General features: G+C 34.2%; 1 protein-coding gene across 2 annotated transcripts in view; it reads left to right on the top strand.

Annotated features, from left to right (window-relative positions):
* The window catches only part of LOC136041104 (phosphatidylinositol 3-kinase regulatory subunit alpha-like), a 271,528-nt gene that overhangs the window by 193,653 nt on the left and 53,368 nt on the right, over nucleotides 1-24,507 (top strand). For both annotated transcript variants that reach the window (XM_065725659.1, XM_065725661.1), the window contains 4 exons: nucleotides 3,223-3,351; nucleotides 11,890-12,106; nucleotides 17,923-18,049; nucleotides 20,481-20,584. In XM_065725659.1, coding sequence (XP_065581731.1) covers nucleotides 3,223-3,351; nucleotides 11,890-12,106; nucleotides 17,923-18,049; nucleotides 20,481-20,584 — 577 coding nt within the window. The remainder of the gene's footprint in view (nucleotides 1-3,222; nucleotides 3,352-11,889; nucleotides 12,107-17,922; nucleotides 18,050-20,480; nucleotides 20,585-24,507) is intronic.

The raw sequence follows: 24,507 nt of genomic DNA, 5'->3' as shown, positions 1-24,507 counted from the left end.
AATCAGCATATTCCTTAGCCTTGATTTTAACGAACCATACTGCTTTCTGAGACATAAATATATAAGTTTTATTACGTTCTAAATATCCGTTTCGAAACTGCTTTTTAGCAAATTAATCAATTAATTTGGTCACGGATCTTATGATTCAGTTAGACCCAGAAAACTGTGAAATAATTTATTTTGACGAGAATTGTTTTATTTCGTGACAGAACGTGTATAGCGGAAAAAAATGCGGTGGAAATAATAGTTGTTCCTTCCTGTCCTTGCAGCACGCACACAAATGAACGGATCCTACGAGAACCATAAAATTTGCAAGTTTGGGAATTTGCAAATTTATGTCTTTTAGCAGATTTATAATTTCTTTTCCTTCCTGTCCTTGCAGCACGGACGCAATTTGAGCGGATCCTAAGAGAACCATAAATTCTGCGATTTTGGGGGTTTCCCGAATTATATGTTTAAGCGGATTTCTAATTTCTGATTATTCGTTTTGAAGTTCTTATCTTTTTCAATGAAACCCCTTGGGGAAGTTCCTTCAATGAAATCCTCTCATTGTAAGCTTACTTGGGAGGAATAGGGCCATGGCCATATTTTCAAACATGAGGATGTTCCAATTAGATTGTTAAATGAAGATCTAAAAAAGTACTTTATTTAACCCAGGGGGGGGGGGGGTTCGATTTTACGATTATTATTTTTGCTGAAAACTCCCAAAATGGAATTCTTCTAAATCTAGGGGGAGGGAGGCATCCCTTTCTGTGAAATGTTGTGTAGTGTTTAATATAATATATTATAGTTTTTAATATAATATTGTAATTTATATAGTTTTTAATATAATTACCTGGGGAAATAGGGCATGGCCATATCTTTGAAGGTGATTTTTAATTAGAGATACAGAAAAGCTTTTTTTATATCAAGGGAAACACCCAAAAAAATCGTTTTACAACGAAAACACCCAAGAAAAGGAATTATTCTAACTAGGTTCAAGCCGAAGGACAAGACCGAGTCCGTCGATTTTCTTCAAGTTGGTGTGATAAAAAAGTTAAGAGCCATGGCTCTTAACTGGGAAAAAGCCAAGACAAATAGTCTGAGTGAGAGGCAAAGCTTGGTATAAGACTTTTCCGAAATGTATAAAAATGATACTATTTCACTTGTTGATAGATAGTCTATTATTGTGTTTTAGCAGATTTCTAATTTCTTATTATTAGTTTTTGAAGATCTTATCCTTTTTTTATGAAATCCTGGGGGTGTTTTCAGTAAAGTGTACCTGAGAGGAATGGAGCCATTGCTATATCTTCAAACAGGATGTTATTTGAAGGAGATTTTTTAATGTGAATACGAAAAAGATGTTTTGCACCATGTAATAGCGACGGTGGTTTTTATTTGTTAAAAATACCCAAAAGGCTATTTTTTATATTTCCAGAGGGGGGAGGGCAGATATGTTTTAGTAGATTTATAATTATTTTTTGAAGTTGTTATTCTTTCGATGAAGTCGCTTGAGTGTTTAAATTTTAAGTTGACCAGGGAGGAATTCGACCATGACCATATCTTCAAACAGAAGGGTCATTTCCAATTATCTTTCCAAGAACTGTCTGAGAGCAGCATCTGTGTGATAGCGCAAAGGATGAAGCTTCAAATGCATCCGGAGTCCTGGGGAGTCATATCGCCATCAAGTATTGACAACCCTGTCAGCCCTCGACATAAAATGGCCTAGAAACTGGCACAAACGGCACAAGTCAAAATGGTTTCACTAAGATTATTTAGTAATTGATTACCAGCGATGCTAGTGTAACGCATGTTTGTGCTGTTGTAATGGTCTCTGGATACTTAATGCTACGATGAGATTCTTCTTCATGTAGCATAAAATAGCTTAAAACAAACCAGACTGGATGACAGTTATCAGTATTTATTTGGATTTTCCTTTCCACTTTAACATCTTATTAAAAATAGCTTTTGCCAAGAATAATTGAGACATTTGGTAAATAAATCTTCGAATAACATATGTGAAAACAGCATTTTAATGAATAAAAATATAGATGTTTAAAGCTAAAGACATGAATATGGAGATCGCCAGAGCTCGGGGTAGGAACCACCCCTTAAAACGCTTCATAGAATTTTATATATTCCTGAAGTATTCACTTTTAGCATACTGAAGTCGGTTTAGGTTTAATATGACGGGCCCCAATCCCTCCAGGAAAATTTCATCCGTGACTGAAAATTTTGCTTTTTAAAGTATTTGGCAACAATAAAAAAAAATAAATAAAGTAACTAAGTAAAAAAAATGGAAAATGTACCTTAACTATTAATCATAAGGTCACTCCATAGCCTGAGGTAATTATGTGACCAATCTCTGGAAAAGCTCATACTTCTGCGCCTAAAATATACCCAGAAGCTTCGCTTAGCGTATCCATTCAACGGTGGAGGGGCGAATTTTGAAATTGGAGACACGATAAGAAAGAACCAATATAGTCGGATTATACGGGTTGGAAGATAGACTGCTTTAGATATTTTGGTGACCTCTTCCTCTCGGAATGGTTGACTCCTCTGATTCTCCTTATAAATGTTTGGAAGAAACACTTAACCCATGTGCTTGAACCCCTAATTGAACTTCTAATCTGGTAAACTCTAACTTCTTTTTTTTCTTTAATGTTTTTTTTTACTACTGTAATTCTTCATCAGTCTACCTTCCCAGATGATGCATCCCCCCTCCAAACACTAATGTATAAGCATATTAGTAAACACAGGTTAGACCCTTGTTTAGAGTTAAAAGGTGAAAAAAGTCTAGTTTAAGCCACGATTTCTTAGTGCGAAGTCCTTGGGAGAATATCAGGGAAATTCCTCCTCCCTTCTACTCCCTGCCTCTGTCCTACGAGTGCTGGCATGTAAAAATATATACTGATTGCCATTGTTTTTTGTTTTGTTTTTTTTGTATGTTTTTATGTTTTGGATGGACTATAAACCGCAGGGGCACCGAGTTTCAGGAATCACATACGCCAGGTTCTACTTGTCTAGCATGGTGGCATTGTGCCAAACGTTACGGATACTATGCCACGCGTAACAGAACTGTATCACGCATGGTGAGAGTCGGCCGATGGTGCTCAAGGATATAAATTGGCTATCGGGAAGTGGGTGGCCCTTCGCTTTAGACTTGGGATTTGTGTGGTCATTTTATTATGTATTTTTAATACTTAATGAATACTAATGATAAGAATTTTAACACTTTTTTAGCATTGGACCATTTCAAATTGAAGCAACTGGATACACACATTGTTGCCAACGTTTTGAAGAAATATCTGAGGGAATTGTTAGATCCTGTTATACCAACACATTGGTACGAGAAATTCATCGAATTAGCAAGTATGTAATTTGTATTTATATTGTTTTATAAAACACTATTGTATATATATATAGTATGCATATATATATACTTTTCAACGAGTGTTCGTATTGTTATGAAGTGCATCGAATTAGCAACTATGTAAATTTATTTGGATTGTTACATTGCTGTGTAACAATACTATTGTTACTGTTACGTGTCAATATAATATTATATTGATATTCTATTGAAATGTTTGTCACACTTTTCCGACATTCTAGTGTTCTTTTTCATTCCTAAGGTTTAATGACGGTATTAAGACAATTCATGGATCTTCTTATGCCAAACCATTAGTAAGATCGGTTCATCAAGTTTGTTAAGATTTGATTAAGTTTGATAAGTTTGATTAAGTTTTGATATAAGTTTTGATATAGTTTTGATTTAATGGTTTATGCCAACGGTCCCAACGCTTTATAGAAATATTTAAAATAATCTTTCGATCTATTTTTGTGTAAAATTTGAATAATAATTTTACAATAATCTGGACTTAAGGCAACTTGTGATATCAGAGAAATAATTTAAGCTTTTCCAGTGATAAATGAATTTAGGTACTTGTGAATTATCTGGTACACACTCGAGAACTTAAGTTTAGGTTTATCATAATCAAATATGCACAAATATGATGAAAACACTATACTTTAGTTACAAAATTATGAAATCTACAACAAAGAATTATGGAAGGGAGGTAGCAGAGAACGCATTATATTAAATACCTAACCCAAACAAAATACCATCTCTAAATATTGATGTTTACAAAAAATAAACCTCAAAAATGTTTACCTCAAAATACATAAGCGGAGGCAATTAGTTAGATATTACAAACGTTTTCATCCATAAAAATTCAAACATTAATTATCATGTTGATTTCCAGAGACAACTACACCTTTGACGGCAAATAGCGTCTTAGGCTGTTTTGGGTCATATATTTTTAGTTAATTTTTTTCGCGCATGCTTCTCTTCAAATTTAGTGCCCACCAAGTTACTACCGAAAACTTATTTTTCAAGATGTAAATAGTTGTTTAAGATTCCTCTTAATCAATTCTATTAATCTGATTTCATTGCCACTGTCCTAAGCAAAAGTACTTTGGTATTCTAAGCAAAGGTACGTAGTACTCTAATCAAAGGTGGGATTCTATGCGATTCTTTTGTAACGGAAAAAGGAAATTAAAATTCTGGAAAAGAGAGAAAAGAATAAATTACTGGAGATAGAGATGGAATCACTAAAGAATATACAATGTATTAGAATAACCCTCTACTGTAGGCAGAAAGAATCATCTGTAAGTAAGTAATTAACTAATTGACGAAAGTAAAGGCTAGGGTTCTGATTTGGATTACAATTTTGATGATGGTGGTGATTCCTAAATGTTTGTGCTTGATATTGCTCAATCTGTAACTCTGGATTCACACAGGAGCAAAATCGCCCATCGCCGCAATTTAGTTGCCAGCATAAGCAATTTTAGTTGCTCCATTGAGCAACTTCGCAGAGTTGAAAAAATTCAACTTTATTCGGGCGACAAAGCAATATTTTGCGCACAGCAGCAACATAATGGAAGATACTGATAATATTATTGAGAAGCTGATAATGGCTGTTCAGTTTAATTCTATAATATATGAAAAGAAAGCAAAAGGTCACAAAAACCTTGCATTTTTTTGCAATTTTATCCGCAAATTTTTCATTTTTTCAGTTTTATCCGCAATTTTTTTTGCGGATAAAAACTGACCAGTGCGAAAATCCTGTGTGAACAACAAGATGACGACAATTGCTAATTGTCGCGATTGACGAAAATTGTCTATCACAGCAACTTCTTGTGTGTGAACCTGAGGTAAATGTCCGCCCTCGCTAAAGTGCAAATTTGATGCGTCATTAATAGAGGAAACAGCTTTCGTATCTCTTTTATTTACTTTTGAAATTGTCGATTGCTTTTTTTGTGTTTAAGTCTTTACATATACACAATATTCGGTGCATTGTTTGCAAAACGTTCTGCTTTTTTTTTTTTTTTTTTTTTTTTTTTTTTTTTTTTTCTTTTTTTTTTTTACTATTCTGCTGAATTTTTTCGTTAAGGTCACCACGTTCTAATTCTGAAATGTCTCTTGTGTTAAAATGTCTTTTTTTTTCAATTAAAAATGTCTTTTTTAATTTTGTCTTTCAAAGATTGCAGATTTTTTTTTTCCAATCATTATACCAACAATTTTTTCTTTCCAATGAAAATACCAAAAAAGGCATTTTTCAAAATCTAGGGATAGAGGGGTAAAACACTGTAGGGTTAAAGCCCCCCTCCAATTGGCGCATCTGTATGTAGAATGTAACATCAGACACAGTATAGGACTTAAAAAATTGGAAATCCAAACTGCCAAAAAATTTCTCAAAATAGGTGAATTATATGAGAAATGTAACATACACATTGAAAATTCTAAATTTTTACAAGATCTTCCTGTAATTTATCAAGGGAAGGGAGTCATACCATATGCACCTACGTAAAAAAAAATAATCGGCTTTGTTGTTTGTTAGTTCGTTTGATATATGAAAAGGAATGCAGCTCAAAAACGGCTTTTAGTAATAACTTTATAAGTTAATATATATATATATATATATATATATATATATATATATATATATATATATATATATATATATATATATATATATATATATATATATATATATATATATATATATATATAGCTGGCTTTGAGGGCTCTTTTAGCTTTTGAAACTATATTCAAATAGTACAGTTCTTCGTCTGTCAGTTAACCTATGATAATCTATAGAGCTCATCTTCTTTTTTCTCAAATGGTGTTTATTATGTTGCATAGTTGGAGTTTTAGATTGAGTCTATTTTCCATATTTTAGCCCTAGAGGAAAATTCAGTTGTTGGTGCTTCATGAAGAGTTTTATACCAGTATGCTCAGTTGCTTAGTTTTTCTTTTCCTAGCGTCATGATAAGTTGTATTAAAACTAAATCGCATGGTAATTAGTTATCAATATGCTAAACTTGCAGTTTTCAGTAATCACGCCTTAAAAACCACATTTTAATTGACGAGCGGGGCTTCCCCGTTTAATTTTCTCTCTGCCCGTCACTGAGCTGATATTTGATAGGCCTAAACTTTTTTTTCTGCTTACTCCAGGGGGTTTTTCGTTACAAGCTTGGGTTACAATCCCTTAAGGTTTTTATTGCAGTGATGGTTGATTTTGGGGTTTTTAAATTAGTAGTTTGAAAATGTGTTAAGAAAGGACTACACAACTACCCCTCGCGAAAATGTCGTAACTGTTCTTTTGTAAGATTTCAGCACAAATGAAATACGATCTTCCACAAGCGGGTCATGTCATGTGGATATGTCAAACTGGCAAGACCTATCCAACTAAAAGAAAAACATTTTTGGACCTCGGATTATTTATGATGAATTACTTATTGAGCTTCAAAGAATTATCGATTAGATCTAAAATCGGATCAAAAATTTCGACCGGGTTTATAGGCTATTTGAAGAAATTCGAGAAAATTATTAGTTTTCAGTAAAATACGTTTTAGTTTCAGGGAAATACGACCTGGCGCAAGCGGGTCATGTGGATATGATAAGTTGGCTCTACCTAGCTAAAAAAAAAAAATATTTCTATACCGCAGATTATGTCTGATGGAAAATTTGATGTAAAATCAAAGGAAATACCCGACCCGTTTTAGAGGGTGGAGATGTTTGGATAACTTTTAAGAAATTTATTGTATCTTTTTAGTTTAAAAAAAAAAAATATTCTAGCCTTAGAATATTAATATCGATGTCCTGTTTTTAATATCGATTTTAATATCTATGCCATATTTGATCTAAAATCGAAGCAAAAGGACGACGAGGTTTGGAAGGTGGGGCTTTTCGGATCTGATTTTTGTTTTACAAATATATTAGTTTTTTAGTTCACAAAGAAAGGAACAAACTTCGAAGACAATAGGGAAAACCTTCCTAAGATAGTAGAGTTCGATTCAGTGAATATTTTGGCCCTTTGTCCAAGGGCCGTCCTCAGCAAAACACAAGCAAAAATAATTAAAAGGACTTAAATTAAAATGCGAACTTTAAAACTAAAAATGTTTTTTAAAAGCTTTAAAACAGCCCTAGCATCATGAGTTCAACGAACTTCAATCAGGACTGATAGATATTGTGAGGTGAGATGATTAAAGTCATTCAAACGAAATAAATATATTAAATACGCGCTTTCAAAGCTATTCTTGCTTTAGTAAAATATTTTGATAAAGTATTTGCAATGAATTTTGTGTACAAAGAATTTAATGAGTTTTTCCCTAAGTCCCTATTTAAAGAAATATTTTGAGTCTAATTTCAACTAATTCTCGAACCACCTGTTTTATGCAGAAACCATTACTAATGAGAGTATTTTTCAAACAGTATTGTATTGCTGAATTGAAAATATTATTATCATAATATTTCTTTAAATAGGGACTTAGGGGAACAATCATTAAATTTTCTAAATATATTTCTTTATTTGTGATCGAAAGGCAGTGTGGTCTTCTGGTTTAAGGATACACGACGCTTGTTTGTGGCGAATTTTGTTCCTTTTGAAGTTTAACTTCGTTTAGGTTTTATTTCATTTCCTTTTGGGGTGCATTACTAAACTCACTCTTCAACTTACAGGGAAAACTTTCCTTTTAAATCTAAAATTCATTCAGTTTTAGAGAATGAAGCTTCTCGAATCTAGAAATTACAGTTCTTAGCATTCTAGATTTTACAATGAAGCTCTTAACATCCGCTGACATAAAAAGAACTCCACGCAACGATCCAATGAAATTAAAGCATGTTCATTCTGTTTTTTTTTTTTTTTTTTTTTTTTTTTTTTTTTTTTTTTTTTTTTTTTTTTTTTTTTTTTTTTTTTAACCTATTACATCTGGTGATCTTTGTTTACACCATACTAAAAAGAACCATTTTTCTGAAAAATATATTTTTTTCGGTATGCCTCAACAACGTTACAAAACCGTATTGGGGCCTGTTTTTCCTGAAATTTTGAGCAAAAGAATATGCCATATTTGGTTGATAGCTTGGCCCAATTTGCTTGGATAAGAAGAGACATATGAAAAAAAAAGTTACTTAAACCTTTTTTCTGACATTTTTAGGAAAATTTAGACTTAGAAGAGAAAAGAAAGCAGAGGTGTAAGACACTTGTTTTGAAATCTTTTAGTTTTCAGTAAAATACATTTATGCTGTTAATGGTATGGTCCAATTTTCTTGGCTGAGAAGAGACATATAAAAGATAAGGAAGCAAAGCTGTAATTAGGTCTTTTTCCGCTAAAATTTCGTGGGGTTAAAATATGCGATATTCTGTTCATAGTTGGACCAATTTGCTTGGTTGAGAAGAGACATAAGAGAAAAGACCGCAAATCCCTAGCTGGGCTTGGGATTTGCCCTGAATTTTTGAGAAAGGGGAATGCCTTATGCTGTGAATGGTGCGGCCTAATTCTCTTGGAAGAGAAGAGATATATGTATAAAAATATAGAAAACTAAAGATTTATTAGATAACTCCTACTGTTCTTTTTGTAGCTTGATTCTCTTTGGGTAATAAAAAGAAAACTTTGTCTTTATGTACGTTCATATATTAACCATGATTTGATGTTTTTAGGTATTAAATCAGCATGACAACTGTCGACATCTGGAACTGAGTTCCTTTACAATGATTTAAATTTGTTCTTTTTTTTACGAGTTTATGCGTGATATCTGCTGTATGCCATTAAAAATATGAAGAAATTTTTTATCCGGCATTCTTCACAAGCATTATTCTCGTTATTCAAGTTATATATTAAGAGTATTCAAATCAAGAACTATTAAATCTAGATTGAATCGGTCAATAGTTTGAAACTACCAAAAATTATGGTGACAGGTTCTTGTATTACCAGCCAAACTTCCGTCTTGAGTCATCGTCTGTTTTGGGTCACATAGAACATTTTCACTGTCTAAGAGGATTTGCTGCTTCTATTGTAGATGTATATCAACCTCTGACCTCGTTCCTGGGTAATCATGTGTGAATTGGAGTTACTTCAGTGTTTCTGATGGGGGATATACCTTGAAAAAATGGGAAGGTCTTGGTCGCGTTTGCACTGTTCCAGAAAGCCTGTCCTTAAGTAACGCCAAATATTTAATTTGAGCTTCAAAAATAATTCGTGTTTGTATTTTCAAAACAGTTGAAAAAAAGACTAGCGGCAAATGAGATATTTAAATATACCTCGCACCACGAATTTAGGAGTAAAAAGAGCTGGCTGAATGAGACTTTCGGAAGTAATTCTACAGCTCAAATTAGAGTGCCCCCCCCCCCAATGCGTTTAAAAAAAAGCTTATCCCCGTCCCTCAAGATACAGTCATTGATAAATTAATAGCTGGTCAGACTGCTCCAAGCTATTCTAATAAAATTTTAATCGATTATATAAATTCTGGAAGCACCGCAGTACAGAATCCAGGATTTTTTTTCGTTCTGGGGTGCCAAAATCATTTTTTTCGGGGAGTTGCTGAAATAATCTTTGGTTGGTGGGGTGTTTAAGAGTTTCTTTTGCATTTTTATGCCCCAATCTAAGTGTTAATGGAACATTTTGGGAGAAGAGGGGGCTCAAACCTTTGGCGTATAGGGAAAAACTTATTACAGCGCCCCCTCCTGACTCAAACATAGGCCAAAGATTCCGAATCAATAGTGAAAAATTTTATCGAAGTGGGCAACCCCCTAGCTGTGGCACAAGCACTGGTACCTGGGGCAGTTGACCCGATTGCTCAGATTTCTCCAGGTACCTATTTAGAGCTGAAATGACTCTGGCTTAGCTTACAGAGTCACGTCACAGACCCCCGTCCCAAACCAAATTATTGGGTACGCTGGGATTCGAACCCTCGCCCTTCCGGACAAAGAATCCTAAATTCAGCGCACCAATCCACTCGGATTGAACCTGTTGATACATCAATAACAGATCAGGCAGCTACAACCCATTCAGTTGGAAAGTTTGTGTAGGACATTCATTCGTGGACTTTTGGTTTTGGACCGCATTTAGTTTCTCAAACCTGCATATCATATGGCTAACCAATTTATTTTACTTTGGTCCAACGTGTCTGCAATGATGATATGATGTATTTAGCGTTGTCAAAATTTGAATTGAATCAAAATTTAAACGAAAATAAAATAAAATCAAATTTATACAAACATTTTCCAATTGTACAAACAGTAATTTTTTGATGACTCAAGTTGTTAGCCTTTAGAATCAATGTAGAGGAGGATGGTGGTATCTAACCTTATCACCTCGCTTCATTAGAAGGTATATAATGAGACTAGCCGTTCAATATAGAGAGTTGGCAGGTCCCTCTTTTATTGCAGGTAAACTTCGACTCATAGATGAACCATTACGTTTCAGTATTTATTTGAAGAGAGGGGGAAGGACAGAGAAGTCATTTGGGAACAAGATATACCTGTAGGTCTCCCACCTCCGCCCTTGACAAATTGACAAAAATGAAGTTCATCTCATTTTCTGTTCATATTTTCATTATCTTAGGATCCCTTAATGGGAATCATGAGAAAAACAAATCAGTGTTTATACATTCAAATATCCACTCATCTAAATTCTTGGGGAGAGGATTATGTTAAAAATTTTTTCTTCTTGGGCTAAATGTTTCAAACCGTTGAGTGGGATTTTTGTGTTTTTAAATGTGCCTGTATGAGAGGGGGGGGGGTAATCTACATTTCGTGACATAAATTCAGCTTTGCTTGGTCGAAGTTATTGTCAAAATGTTGCATTTTGGCATAGACACATGCCATTGTTTGCTAGGCTTAGTCCAGTTTTTAGCCGAACCTGTATTTTGATTTATCAATTATTCAGCTGTTTGAACATGTGCCCTTTTCTTTCCTTTTTTTCTCTTTTCGTATTTCATCTTCTGTGTTTTTCTTATTTTTTCTCATCTTATTTTTTCTCTTTTCGTATTTCATCTTCTGTGTTTTTCTTATTTTTTCTCATCTTATTTTTTCTCTTTTCGTATTTCATCTTCTGTGTTTTTCTTATTTTTTCTCATCTTATTTTTTCTCTTTTCGTATTTCATCTTCTGTGTTTTTCTTATTTCTTCTCATCTTATTTTTTCTCTTTTCGTATTTCATCTTCTGTGTTTTTCTTATTTTTTCTCATCTTATTTTTTCTCTTTTCGTATTTCATCTTCTGTGTTTTTTCTTATTTTTTCTCATCTTATTTTTTCTCTTTTCGTATTTCATCTTCTGTGTTTTTTCTTATTTTTTCTCATCTTATTTTTTCTCTTTTCGTATTTCATCTTCTGTGTTTTTTCTTATTTTTTCTCATCTTATTTTTTCTCTTTTCATATTTCATCTTCTGTGTTTTTTCTTATTTTTTCTCATCTTATTTTTTCTCTTTTCGTATTTCATCTTCTGTGTTTTTCTTATTTTCTCTCATCTTATTTTTTCTCTTTTCGTATTTCATCTTCTGTGTTTTTCTTATTTTTTCTCATCTTATTTTTTCTCTTTTCGTATTTCATCTTCTGTGTTTAATTTTTAGAAATTCGGGACGATAGTGCTGCCGCGAAGATATGTCACTTGGCGCGTCAGCTTCCTGAACACCATCTATCCACCTTAACGTATATTATGGATCATTTAAGAAGACTTATGGACATTTATAGCGAAAGGGGTGGTTTAAGTAGAGTGAAAGATGTCCCCACGGGTCTTATACAAGTTTTTTCGCATATTTTGCTGCGGCCGCCTTGGGAGAAAATTATGTAAGAAGAATATTTTTACTCATTTAAGGTTTTACATACTTTTTTTTATTTATTTATTTAATTTTCTCAGAAGACAACTGCAATGAAAATATATTTAAAATAAGTAAATAAAAACAGTTTTTTTATCTTTGGTAAAGGCTTCTGGATGTGAAGCCTAATTATCAGATTTTAATTGTTATATATGTATTAAAAAGTTTTTTTTCTTTTTTCAATGTCTTATGAAAAGATTTTACCCGTTTTATGATATTTTAAATGCAATTGTTAGTGGTAAGATAGTTTAATCTAAGAACTTATTTACTTCAGAAAAATGCCTGCAATTTTTTTATTGATTGTTTATGTGTATATTTATTTTTTCTGTTTATTCAACAGAACATCTTTTGTGGCTCCGGTTTCTCTCCCCTCGAAAAAATTAAAACAAATGACTTTGGGTATTTAACCACTGACTGCACTTTTTTTTTGAGAGCCTGTTCTGCGGTAGCCATTAAAAGAAAATAACTTAAATACTAATAATTATATAACTTTATTTATATAAATAAATTTTATTTATTAATTTTTTTTATTTATATAAATAAAAATAATTAAATAACTTAAAGAATACTTTTTTGTAAGGATCGGAGAAACACTATTTTGCCTCTTTGTCCCACAAAAAAATTCCAGATCCACTCACCCCTCCCCATAAAAAATGTCCTGAAAGTCAATTTGACCCTGCAGCTATGAGGCAAAACATGTTATGCTTACCAAATTGCGTATAAGATTTATCATGTTTTTATGAAACATGTTGACTGCACACAGCCTATAAAATGAGAGATCGCCTTCAGCCTCTAATCCTTATTTTCTAGCCCATTTTTATAGTTTTAATTGGAACTGTTTCAAGGTTTTCAATTCCAGCAGAAAAATTTCAAAGTCTTTTTTGGGTATTTTCATTGAAAATGTCTGTTTTAGGTATTTTCATTGATAGTGTTTTTTTTTGTTTTGTTTTTTCGTTTGCAATCTTAGTTCCTCTATCTTTCTATCTTGAAGAAGATGTATCCTTCCTGTCATATTTAGTATAATGAAGTGGTTAGTATTCCTAAAGCATCGTAGAAACAATGCCTGGAAATGCGGCTAGACATTCCCCATAGAATTCTTGAAAACTTGGCAGTTAAGTATTTTATTAAAAAAAAAGTGCTATCTCAAAAATGGTTGTTTTGTTATTTTTTTTGCGTTGTACTCTCAGAGAACAAGTAAATTGAAATTGTTTTTCGTGAACGAATGAATTTTCGTTTGTTTGGCTATTATCTTTTGTGCTAATTTTAAGCTATTTTAATTTTTTTTTTATTTTTTGCGCAGAATTCATTGGCATCTATTTATTCTATATAACCTATCTAATTTATTTAATTTTGTATTCTACAACTTTTCTCCTTTTTTTCTTCTTTTCTCTATAAGTGACCTTTTTCTTTGAATAAGCGGCTCGTATGTCTTTTTACAGGCCAAGGAGTCTTTCGCGGAATAGTATGGTGTTTTATTGTATGTATATTTAATCATGAATATATCTTATCTGTTGTAATCGTTACTTGGGTATCCCCCCCCCCTATTTCTTTATCCAAGTTTTAGTAACTTCAGACTCGAGCACTAGAATTATTAGACACTCATCTCCAGAACTAAGACCTATACTCGACGTGCTGGATACAATTTTCCTCCATCTCATCCTTTTCAAAGTCTTTTTTGACTATCCAGACAACCTTCCTCCCGCTAAATCTATTATGGTATAATATGAAAAAAACTTCGTTTCCTTAAAGAGTTAAAGAGGCTGCGTCCCAAAGTCGAACCTTAAAACGTACAGGAATTAGAAGAGGCAGTTGGGGGGCTGCCGCCCCCCAAACCCCCAGCTTTTAAAGACTCTTTTGTACAGGTTTTTTTTGGGGGGGAGACTTCATTGTTACTAATTACTAGTTTCGGCGCAATGGTTCTCCTGTCCTCTTGTGTTTAACATTTTTCGAAGTTATTCCATTATTCATTCATTTCAATTTTTTGTTAATTAAAAGAGGGCCTTTCCGAAGCCAAGAGCTGGGGGTTAGCAAAAAAACAAAAAACCTGTACAAAAGAGTCTTTAAAAGCTGGGGGTTTGGGGGGCGGCAGCCCCCCAACTGCCTCTTCTAATTCCTGTACGTTTTAAGGTTCGACTTTGGGACGCAGCCTCTTTAACTCTTTAAGAAAACGAAGTTTTTTTCATATTATTTCTGTACGTTTTTCTACAATCCATGGTGGATGTAATTTAATAATTCCTGTACTCCTCGTACAGGAATTAGGAGAGGAACTTGGGTGGCTGCCGCCCCCCTCCCGCTTTTAAATCACTGTATAAAATAGAAAAAAAAATAGATAGAATGACCGAAATGTTTCTTTTGCTCATAAGAAGCTAATATTCTGTTATCTCTCAAATGATAAGCTGTCCAGGTGTTATCAAAAATTTTTCTGGAATGGAGCTGGATTTTTATGATGCTTGCAGTCATTCTCGCCGTGCCGAGCTGATTATTTTGATGTACTTGAATGTTGATATTCGTAACTTTTAAGAATTTCAAAATTAACATGGGACTATTAGACTATTAGGACTATAAGAAGACTATTAGGAGAGGCAAACCCCCCGCTTTTAAAGACTCTTTTGTACAGGTTTAATTTTTTTTCATATTAATTCTGTACGTTTTTCTACAATCCATGGTGGATGTAATTTAATAGTTCCTGTACTCCTCGTACAGGAATTAGGAGAGGAACCTACCCCCGCTTTTAAATCATTGTATAAAATAGAAAAAAAAATAGATAGACTGACCAAAATGTTTCTTTTGCTCATAAGAAGCTAATATTCTGTTATCTCTCAAATGATAAGCTGTCCAGGTGTTATCAAAATTTTTTTGATGTTGTGAAAAAAAATCGCCCGTAAGGGACTTGAACCCTTGACCAGAGGATTAAAAGTCTCACGCTCTACCAGCTGAGCTAATAACTTGCATGTGTGTAAATATAACTTCTCAATAGCTTTTAAAAATTTCAAATTAACATGGGCTCTTATGGAGAGAAATCCGTTAATTTAAATAGCTAATGGGTGGTTTCTGGAAAACAGGGAAGGAGTTATCGGATCAAGCTGAAATTTCGCGGATAAGCTCCTGGGCCGTAGGGGACCTTAACTTGTGAATTTCAGCCCGATCGGACAACGTTAAAAGGGGTGGGGGGGGGGGGGGGTTCGAGGGTCGAAACTTTCGGGGGGTTAAGATTTTCCTACGAAACTTTCATGGGCACTTACTCGGAGAATTCCGCATCGAATGAGTCTTCGTACACCCAGATCCGATGTCGGATGTGACCTGTAGGCGTGGCGAAAAAGAAAGTAAATGAATTTTAAGTGGCTATGCGTGGTTTCTGGAAAACAGGGAAGGAGTTATCGGATCAAGCTGAAATTTCGCGGATAAGCTCCTGGGCCCTAGGGGACCTTAACTTGTGAATTTCAGCCCGATCGGACAACGTTAAAGGGGGGCTTGGGTTGACAGGTCGAAACTTTCGGCCAGATTTTCCCCATGAAGAAAAAGTTGGAGGGGGATGAAATTTTGCAGGTTTCTTAGTTGGAGCTCGGGCTACGAAATGCATCCCTCCCCATCCGTCTGCGACCACTGGAACCGAAGATCGCTTAACATTGTCGTGTGTCGCCTCTTTATAGAGGCACGAGTGTGCCTCCTTGATTGTGTCTACTCAAATCGTAGAAAATTCTGAGGTTTAATTTTTATAAGAGGTGTTTTTGACATGACAAAATTTTTAACTTAAAATGTGTGTTGATTAGCCATTGCTGCATCCAGAATCTGATTTGAGGAAGTTTTTTTTATCTGTAGAAAGTCATTTTAGATATTTTTCTGTCATCAAAATATTTTTATGTAATTTTTCACATTTTTTGTCTGGTGGGGGTTTTGGTTCCTTATCTCTTGACCATAATTTAGTGATTAAACATGGGGAGAATAGTGAGAAAAATTTTACGTGCTACTTTACGTATTAAGCTTGAGTGTCGGAGGTGTCGTAAGGTATCAACTCTTAATGCGCATGAGGGTTACCCCCCAATTTCGTCGAGGATAAACACGCGTTGACTGGTCGGCCCATTTCTTCGTATAGAATGTTGTCTATGGAGAATTTTCTTTGGGTTCATCACCCATAAGTATATGCTAGCGACCCATACGAGCTATCCAACTGTAGAGGTGATAGGAATTAAGTGACTGTCAAGATTAGCGGTTGGTTTGTGTTTGAATTTGCTTGGTAGGAAGGGGACAAAACTTGGAAGGAACTGACCAGTGGGTATCGAAGCAATGGACCTTTGTGGCCTGAACCATGACTTATTGTGGTGAGACTTCCCATGGTAATAATAATCGCACTGGGTAGACAGCGCCAGATTGACCCTGTATGTAGTACTATGTAGTACTGCAGTACCTACATAGTGCCTACTATGTAGGTATGTAGTACTACATATGTAGTACTCTGCTGCTATGCAGTATACACCGTTACTACTTACTGTAGATATGGATAAAGCAAGAATAAAATCAAAGTATTTTCAAATTAGTAGTATCGATTTGTGACACCTGAGACTTACACAACGTGTAGACAGAGACTACGGAATCTCATTGAAGAAAAAAATGAAACAAACTGTGGCGTTGGTTAAGAGACGAGTAATAAGCCCAAACTTGCTTTGTCTCTGATCGGCTATTAACCTAGCAATGTGTACTGGGCCCAACCATCCTAAAGGGGAAAAGCGTTTTGAAAAATCAAAGGGGCTCTATCAATTCATGCTTTTCATAATAGGCGAAACATTGTTTTTGTCCGATTGAAGTAGAAATTTCCGGGTGAGTACGTACCTTAACGAGGACAATTATGTCATAAACAATTTATGATAAAAAAAAATAATGATAAAAAGTTGTTGTGACTTTAAGCGGGACGGGGTCCTAAACATTTCTTGCGCATGTCCCTGACTAGCGAGATGGAGGACAAATGCGGAAGAAGATCCCTCAGATCCTTGAACTAAAGTTCGAGTCTACGTGGCTTCGGCTCCAACAGTCCTTCTTTATGGATGCAAAAGTTGGCCCGTGAAGCGACTCTATGAAAATGCACTGAATGAGTCTGGGCATATCAGTCTGCGTAGTGCCCTCAGGGTATACCTGAGTGATCACATATCAAACGTGGGCATATGACGAGTGGTATCAAGAGATGCTTTGCCACCACGATCAAGGAGCGTTGACTGAAATGGTGTGGCCATGTCTCACGGAGGCCATTAGAGTACTTGCCTCGTTGTATTCTTCTATCTGACTCCCCCCCCCCCCCAAGCTCATGGAAAACACGCCAAGGAGGACAGTGGAAAAACTGGTGGAACTGGGTTAAATCAGATTCTGAAGCTATTGGGGGTTTGGTCTCAGATGGACTGTCTAATGGCTCCGTTTGATTCCCGCCACAAGTACAAGTAGAGAGAGAGAGAGAGAGTGAGAGAGAGAGAGAGAGAGAGAGAGAGAGAGAGAGAGAGAGAGAGAGAGAGAGAGGAGAGAGAGAGAGAGAGAGAGAGAGAGAGAGAGAGAGAGAGAGAGAGAGAAGAGAGAGAGAGAGAGAGAGAGAGAGAGAGAGAGAGAGAGGGAGAATCGTAGCTCAAATGGCTAAGTTGATCTTGAAATACAAAACAAGTTATTATGTGCTGTTAAATAATGACATAAAAATGGGACGAAAGAGTTCTAAAGTAAGATAATACTCTGGATATTTCTATAACAAAAAGATTCTGTTTGCTTCATTTACATTGTTTTATTTTTATTTTGTCTTGTTTATTCTTTCAGACAAATTGTATATAATTCAGAATTGCACCTTCGAGTGACGGAAGCACTGCTATTGAAAGGGGAGTGGAATACCCCTTTATCCGATATCTTCTCTGTATATTCTTCATTTTCGGCGAAAACAAACCAGGTAAGAAGATATAAAAATTATTTTTGATCCGGATTTTATGTACGGCACGTCATAGGCTTCACTTATTTAAAAATTTTCACTGTAAAATATTGATTAATAATTAAAAAACGCGATTTTTGTTTTGAAAGTCAATTTTAATATTAATACATTAATCATCAATAATTAATTAGGTAAAAAAGTATCAATTCCATTTTTGTTTTATTCAAAGCCCATTAAGAATATCAGAACATTAAAAGGGTTTCAATGAAAAGAACAAAACCGCAGTTGAATGTATGATTTATTTGAAATACAATTGTGTATTTTGAGAAAGATAGTTTCTATTATAGGTTATTGAAGACACTCTACTACCATAAAACACTCCCCTGCTCTCCACAGAGCTACATTATTATTATTATTATTAGTATTAGCGGACTTACAAAACTGAGTCGATACTCACGCCGCAAACACCATTAGGCTATTGGTGCCCTTTAGCTCCAATTGTATTTTGGGATTGGGTTTGCCCATTTCTTTTTTTTTTTTTTTTTTTTGAAGAGCCTTCCTTTGGTAGTGTCAAGCTGGTTCACTATTGTTTTCACCCATCCTTAGAACACCCTCGCTAGTCTCAGACAGCTTATGCACGCAGCAACTGTCCCTCAAAAGAGATGAGAGTCACGTCTCGGCAGCCATAAGTGGCAAGTGGTACTTGAACCTCAGAACTGGCTCTTGTACCATAGTTAGCTCTTCATATGTCCACGGAATGTCAATCCAAGGGGATTTTAGCCCTCCCGCCCCTCCAGAATTATTTTGACATTTATTGTTATTTTCAGTCCTTACAACCTCGGCCACGCATTACATAGAATACTTCGTCTCATATTCAGACACTGGGCAGAACAGTCAGTTGCTGGTCGGTGACTAGAATTATCAGTAGGGGACATCTGTTCGTGCCTACTACTTGCTGGAGTAGCACAAGAATGTTACCACCACTGCCCCCACGAGACCAACCCCTCAAGATATAGTTTATTTCCATAAAGAGAGCAGTAATTAGTTTATGATCCTTGAAGGATGTAGGAGCACTCTTAAAAGGCTAATTTACTAGATGATATTTTACGTTGAGAAGATTGCTGCAGTGGTCAGCAATGTATACGTTTGTTCTTTTTTTTGGGGGGGGGGGGGGAGTGTCTCGCATTTTATTCTAGTGGTTTGGCAACCCTGCTTTATATGTTCTCGACCTTTAGCACAATTTTTGTTGAAGACAAATATTAGGTGATTAACCGTTTTTTGTATTGTAAAGCGACATTGTCTTTGGAGAAAATTTGTCTTTCCTTTTTTTTTTAATCTTGGCTAACTGCCATCATAGCTGGTAATTACCCTCCTCATTGTGTCAGTGCTATTGCAGTTGCCACAAATGTTTATATGAAAAAAAAATGTTCGACCTCGTTAAACCTTCACCCATCATTTTAGGTAAATGTTAAATGTCTTAATTAATCTTAACGAAGTAGTCTGTGGACAAACAACTTTTCAATTTCAGTAGGGGAAAAGGTGTGGGATTTTCCTATGGCCCGAAAAACGATCAAATAAAAATTAGATGCGAATAATCTGATGAAATGAATCTAGAACATACAATGTTTTGATTCAACTGGATGGAAGTAAAAAGGAACTAGAATTTGGCTGCATTAATTCAAGTGTGTTATGTGAAATATTTTATAAAATCAATTTGTTTAATCCATTTTTTCTCACCTTAGTTCATTATTTATTATTTATTTAGTTCAATTACCTCATTATTTCTTGTTTAACTAAATAGGCTCATTATCATTTATTAATTATTTGAATTATTTGGTTCTCAAGATATTTAAAATCTTGCGTTTTTACTAATTCAACCAGTGGCGTCTATTTGGGGGGGATGTATCCCCCAAATATATTGTTTTCCTCTTTCAACTTTTCCACTCACAACTAATCGTGTTTTTTTTTTACTCTAAATGTTGTTTTTTTTTTGTATAGTATGGCAATTCAAATCGTGCTTGTATCAGTATTGGGTTAGCATGTTATTTTTTTTTTACATTAGTTTATATTTAGTGTATTATCTATATTTTAATAATTTAATTTCAGTTAATGTCAATACCCACCATCAGTGGATTCAGGATTTGCCACATGTCTAGGAGAAATTTATTAATTCATCTCATAATCAATTAACAAATAAATATAAGTTAATTAATTATATATTAAATCCTTTTTTCAATCAACTCTGTAACCATTATAAGCTAACTTAAGATAGTTTAAATTAGCCAGGTTTGCTTCATTTTGTTCCCTAATTTATATTATTTTTTGTCGGCTGTTGTGACAATTTGAAACCTGCTTTTATCAATTCTATTGTATTGTTTACATGAGCTTACATTTTATATATTATTAGGCTATATTATTTTGATAAACTAATTCCAGTTTATGTCAATTCCAGCTACCAGTGGACTCTGGATTCGTTACATACCCAGGGGAAATTCAACCAGTCCCGATTCCTAGGTCATTGGGTGAAGCAGAATGGTACTGGGGAAGCATCACCAGGTAAATACATTTTTGTTATAAAATCAAATTATAATTTGTCAGTTTGAGGAAAATTTATTTAGGTTTGATTTTGTAGAAGCTATTCAAGAGCCAGAATAATGACTCAACTCTTCTAAATTTGATATTTTGATAAAATAGAACATCATTAATTCTTAATTTTAATCTTAATTTATTCTTAAAATTCTCAATTATAAAATTCATCTTAAATAAAACCTTAAAATTAATTCTTAATCTTGATTAACTCTTTCTAGTATATCGTTCAGGTCATTAATTTAAGTAGGTAATGACGAAGGCCCCACTAAAGGCGGCCAAAAAGTATAAATCGTTTTATTTTTTTAGGGGGGGGGGCTTTCAAATAACCAAATTTTCTTTAGGGGAAAGTGCCAGCACTGGTTAAATTATAGTACATTCTAACATAAGTCAACATGGTATCCTCTTTATCGGCTTTTTCCTTTGCTTGTCTTATGGGTTAAACAATTTTTGCACTATGCTAGCTTTAACTTCGATTTACGGTCTAAAAAAGCATAATTATGTGAATTATAAATATATAATCTTTTTTTTTAATTTAGCATATAAACTGTGCGTTCAGTTTGTTATAGTTCTTCTTCTTTCTTCTATCATAGTTGCAGCAATACCCACCTAAAGAGATCAAGCCCTCGTTACTTGTTACTAGTAGGTCTTACTCTCCTTTTGTACCCCTCCAGTTGTTTTTGCTGCATCACTAAATTGCGGAAAATACCTTTTTTTGGATTTAAAAAAAAAACTAAACTAATTTGACTCCCTCGTAGATTTTGAAAAATATGTCTTCCCCTCCCCCCAGCATTTCATGAATTGGCGTCTGTATTATTCTTATTATATTATTCGCATTACTACCCTAAATTGAAAAATTGCTATAATCGGTGTTTGCCAATTAGGACAAGGGGTTGCAACAATTTAGACGGGGGTTCGGTAAAGTTATCTGTTAACGTTTGAATTAGCATCTCTGTATGTACACTAAGGAATTCTGCTCTTTTATTTGATTCTCTATGGACACGGCTGTTGTTTGATTTGTAAAGTGTTGACATTATGTTCACGACGTAAAAAAGACCCGTTGCTTTCCTGGTTGGCATAGAAATTATCCATTTGAGCGGCAAATTTAAAATTGAAGGTGAATTAAAGATGACATTTAATTTAGTATTAAATAGCATTTAAGTATTATATTTTTAAAATACTGCCCAAAATGCGTTAAGAGGTGAGGTCTCCACCCCCCTTCACCCCTAGATTTTTTTTGTCCTCTTAGTTTTCAAAAAATACCTTTTTGGGAGAATTTTATTAGGAAGAAACAAATTTACTCCTCCAAACATTTCCATGAATCGGTGTCACCGACTCGAAATCCCGAACAATGTATTGATTTCATACTAAGATGAATTTAAGAGATAGAAATGAAATACTAAAAAAAAAAATAGAAGGGTATTCTTCTTTGGCTGTATTAGCGCTATTAACTTTAATCGTGTTATTACCATTAAATGGTGAATTCTTGTGACTGATATTTGTCAATGAGGACAAGGGGCTACACCAATTAAGACGAGGCATTAGTAAACTATTGAACTGAATAAAAGCTAACAGTTAGCTATTTTAGCATTAAATTATTTATTTTTCAGAATGCCACTAAAAAAATATGTTCGATACCCTATTCCAAGTCGACATGAAAGACACAAATCAAATGCTAAAGAGCAGTTGTCGACACTAGGTCCACCTTGTAATGTTATCTTAAACGCGGCATATCTTTCTCAGTGTTAATCCGTATATCTTCAACATATTAAACATCTGGGTGTGTAAGTTTTAGTAACTTTTAGCTTTTGACACTCTTTTATGTTTTTATTCCCCATTTTGAGCGATTTGACAAGTTCCTGGTGGTCGCTAGATTCTTTTTGCATTTGCATTTAAAAGGAGTAAAAGTATTTGAGATGATTATAAAAATCTCTCTCTGGAGCCAAATAAATTTGGAATCAGGTTTGTTCTGCGTATTTGGCAAAATCTAATGAGATAGAACCCAATTTTCTTTTGGTGGATTCTTTCAATGTTTGATCTGAATAATTGGATTTCTTGCCGTGGAATTGTTGAAATTTTATACTTTGCTTTCAAGGGGGCACCCACTTTGAGAAATAATGTACACCAAGTGGCGCGTGCCAGGCTTGATGGAAACTTCTAATCGTGGTGGAACTGTGTGGCACACGTGGCGTTCTGAATTGTACACCAGGTGGCGGAGATTGGGCGCCTCTCGTATGTTCGGTTATATGATTGAGTTTTACGGAGGCGTCATTTTCTGTGCCCTCCCTCTGCTCAAATTTAGAATCTTTAAAAATCTTTTCAAAACTAATATACGCCCGAATAATTTAAGCATCCAAAGAAACATATCAGTTTTTCATTTTGCATTCTTCACTGTCATTTTCACTTGACTTCGTAAAATTAGCTCCAACTTTGCCCCCTCCCTCCTCCCAGGATTTTGACGAAATTTTGCCACTGGAGTTTTAGCAACTGTTATATGTGGAAATAATGTCGTTTTTTCTTCTTCTTTGCTTTCCTTGGTGAAAGCACATAATGTTAAAGTTTGTTTACCATTGCCTAAAACTTTTCTTTTTTTAAATTAGTAATTAGCTTATTACGGTTAGTTCATCACGCTCTTGAAAAGACATTGGCTTTTGGTTATGAAGCAAATAAAATTGTTTACACTGTTGCACGCAGGTCCAACTTTGAGGATGAGCATTTTTCTTAAGGGGATCGAACAACCCGACAAGCTTTATTTCAACATAGCTTCTTTTTCTGATGGGTGGAGGTTCTATGCTTTCAGATTTTTTTTTTTTTTTTTTTTTTTTTTTTTTTTTTTTTTTTTTTTTTTTTTTTTTTTTTTTTTTTATTCTGCAGCTTTTTTGTTAGAAATTAATGTTTTTTTTTCTCTTCGTCCCTTATTGACAGAAAATGTAAATTTTCAACAGTTTTTGCCATCACGTAAAAATTTAATTAGTCATTTTTAAAAAACCTAAAAAAAAATAGGTGTATTTGTTGCTGCAACTCGGAGGCATTACACAAGATAAACTTAGTAGCCGATTCATGCTTTTAAAAGGAATACCTCAAGCTTTGTTTATTGCAGAAAACTGGAAAGATGTTTCGTATTATTTAATATTATTGTTAAAGTTATTATTGTTAATATTATTGTTAAATATTGTTAATATTATATTATTGTTAAAGAAGAGTTGATTGCATAAACAGATTTTTTTTAGCGTCCAAGACACGGGAAAAAAACTTAAAAAATTTAAGGCTTGATTTTCAGATTATTTCTATGAGGGAAAAAATAGGATAAAACATATTTTCGGAGAAACAACTTTTTATATTTATTCAAAGTAGAAGTGAATTGGAGCAGTCGATTGACCTTGCGTGTTTTGAGGTGTGAGATCAGGCACTTGCATAGTAATTTTGTCGGAAAAAAACTATTTGTTGAATGTAGTGGCCATAGAATCAGATAAATTTGGGATTTTGGGAAGTCTTTGCCCCTATCTCCCCCATCGCCCTCCTTGTCCTTCTTTGATCTGTAATTTTTGTGGAAAAAACTCTCGTTTTCAACGCTTTCGTTAAAAACACGTTTTAAAATACCATAGCTGATTTGTTGAATTACGACTTAAGTATTCATTTTGCATTCCATTTACCTGTGTGTAGTCAGATTATTTTCAGGACCTCTTTCAATCAAGTCTAAAGTGTCTGCTAGTCAAAACTATATAATTCAATAATATTCTACTCGGAAACCGTATTTTCAAACATTTCGGTATATAAGGGCAAACCCTGTTCAATCTGTCTTTTGTTCTGAAACGACCCAATCTGTTCGTCTGTTTTTAACCTATTATCAAAGTTATAATTGGAATTATAATTATAATTATCAAAGTTATAAT

This window comes from Artemia franciscana, chromosome 21 (assembly GCF_032884065.1).
Source record: "Artemia franciscana chromosome 21, ASM3288406v1, whole genome shotgun sequence".
NCBI lineage: Eukaryota > Metazoa > Arthropoda > Branchiopoda > Anostraca > Artemiidae > Artemia > Artemia franciscana.
This window is presented reverse-complemented; position numbering and strand designations above follow the sequence as displayed.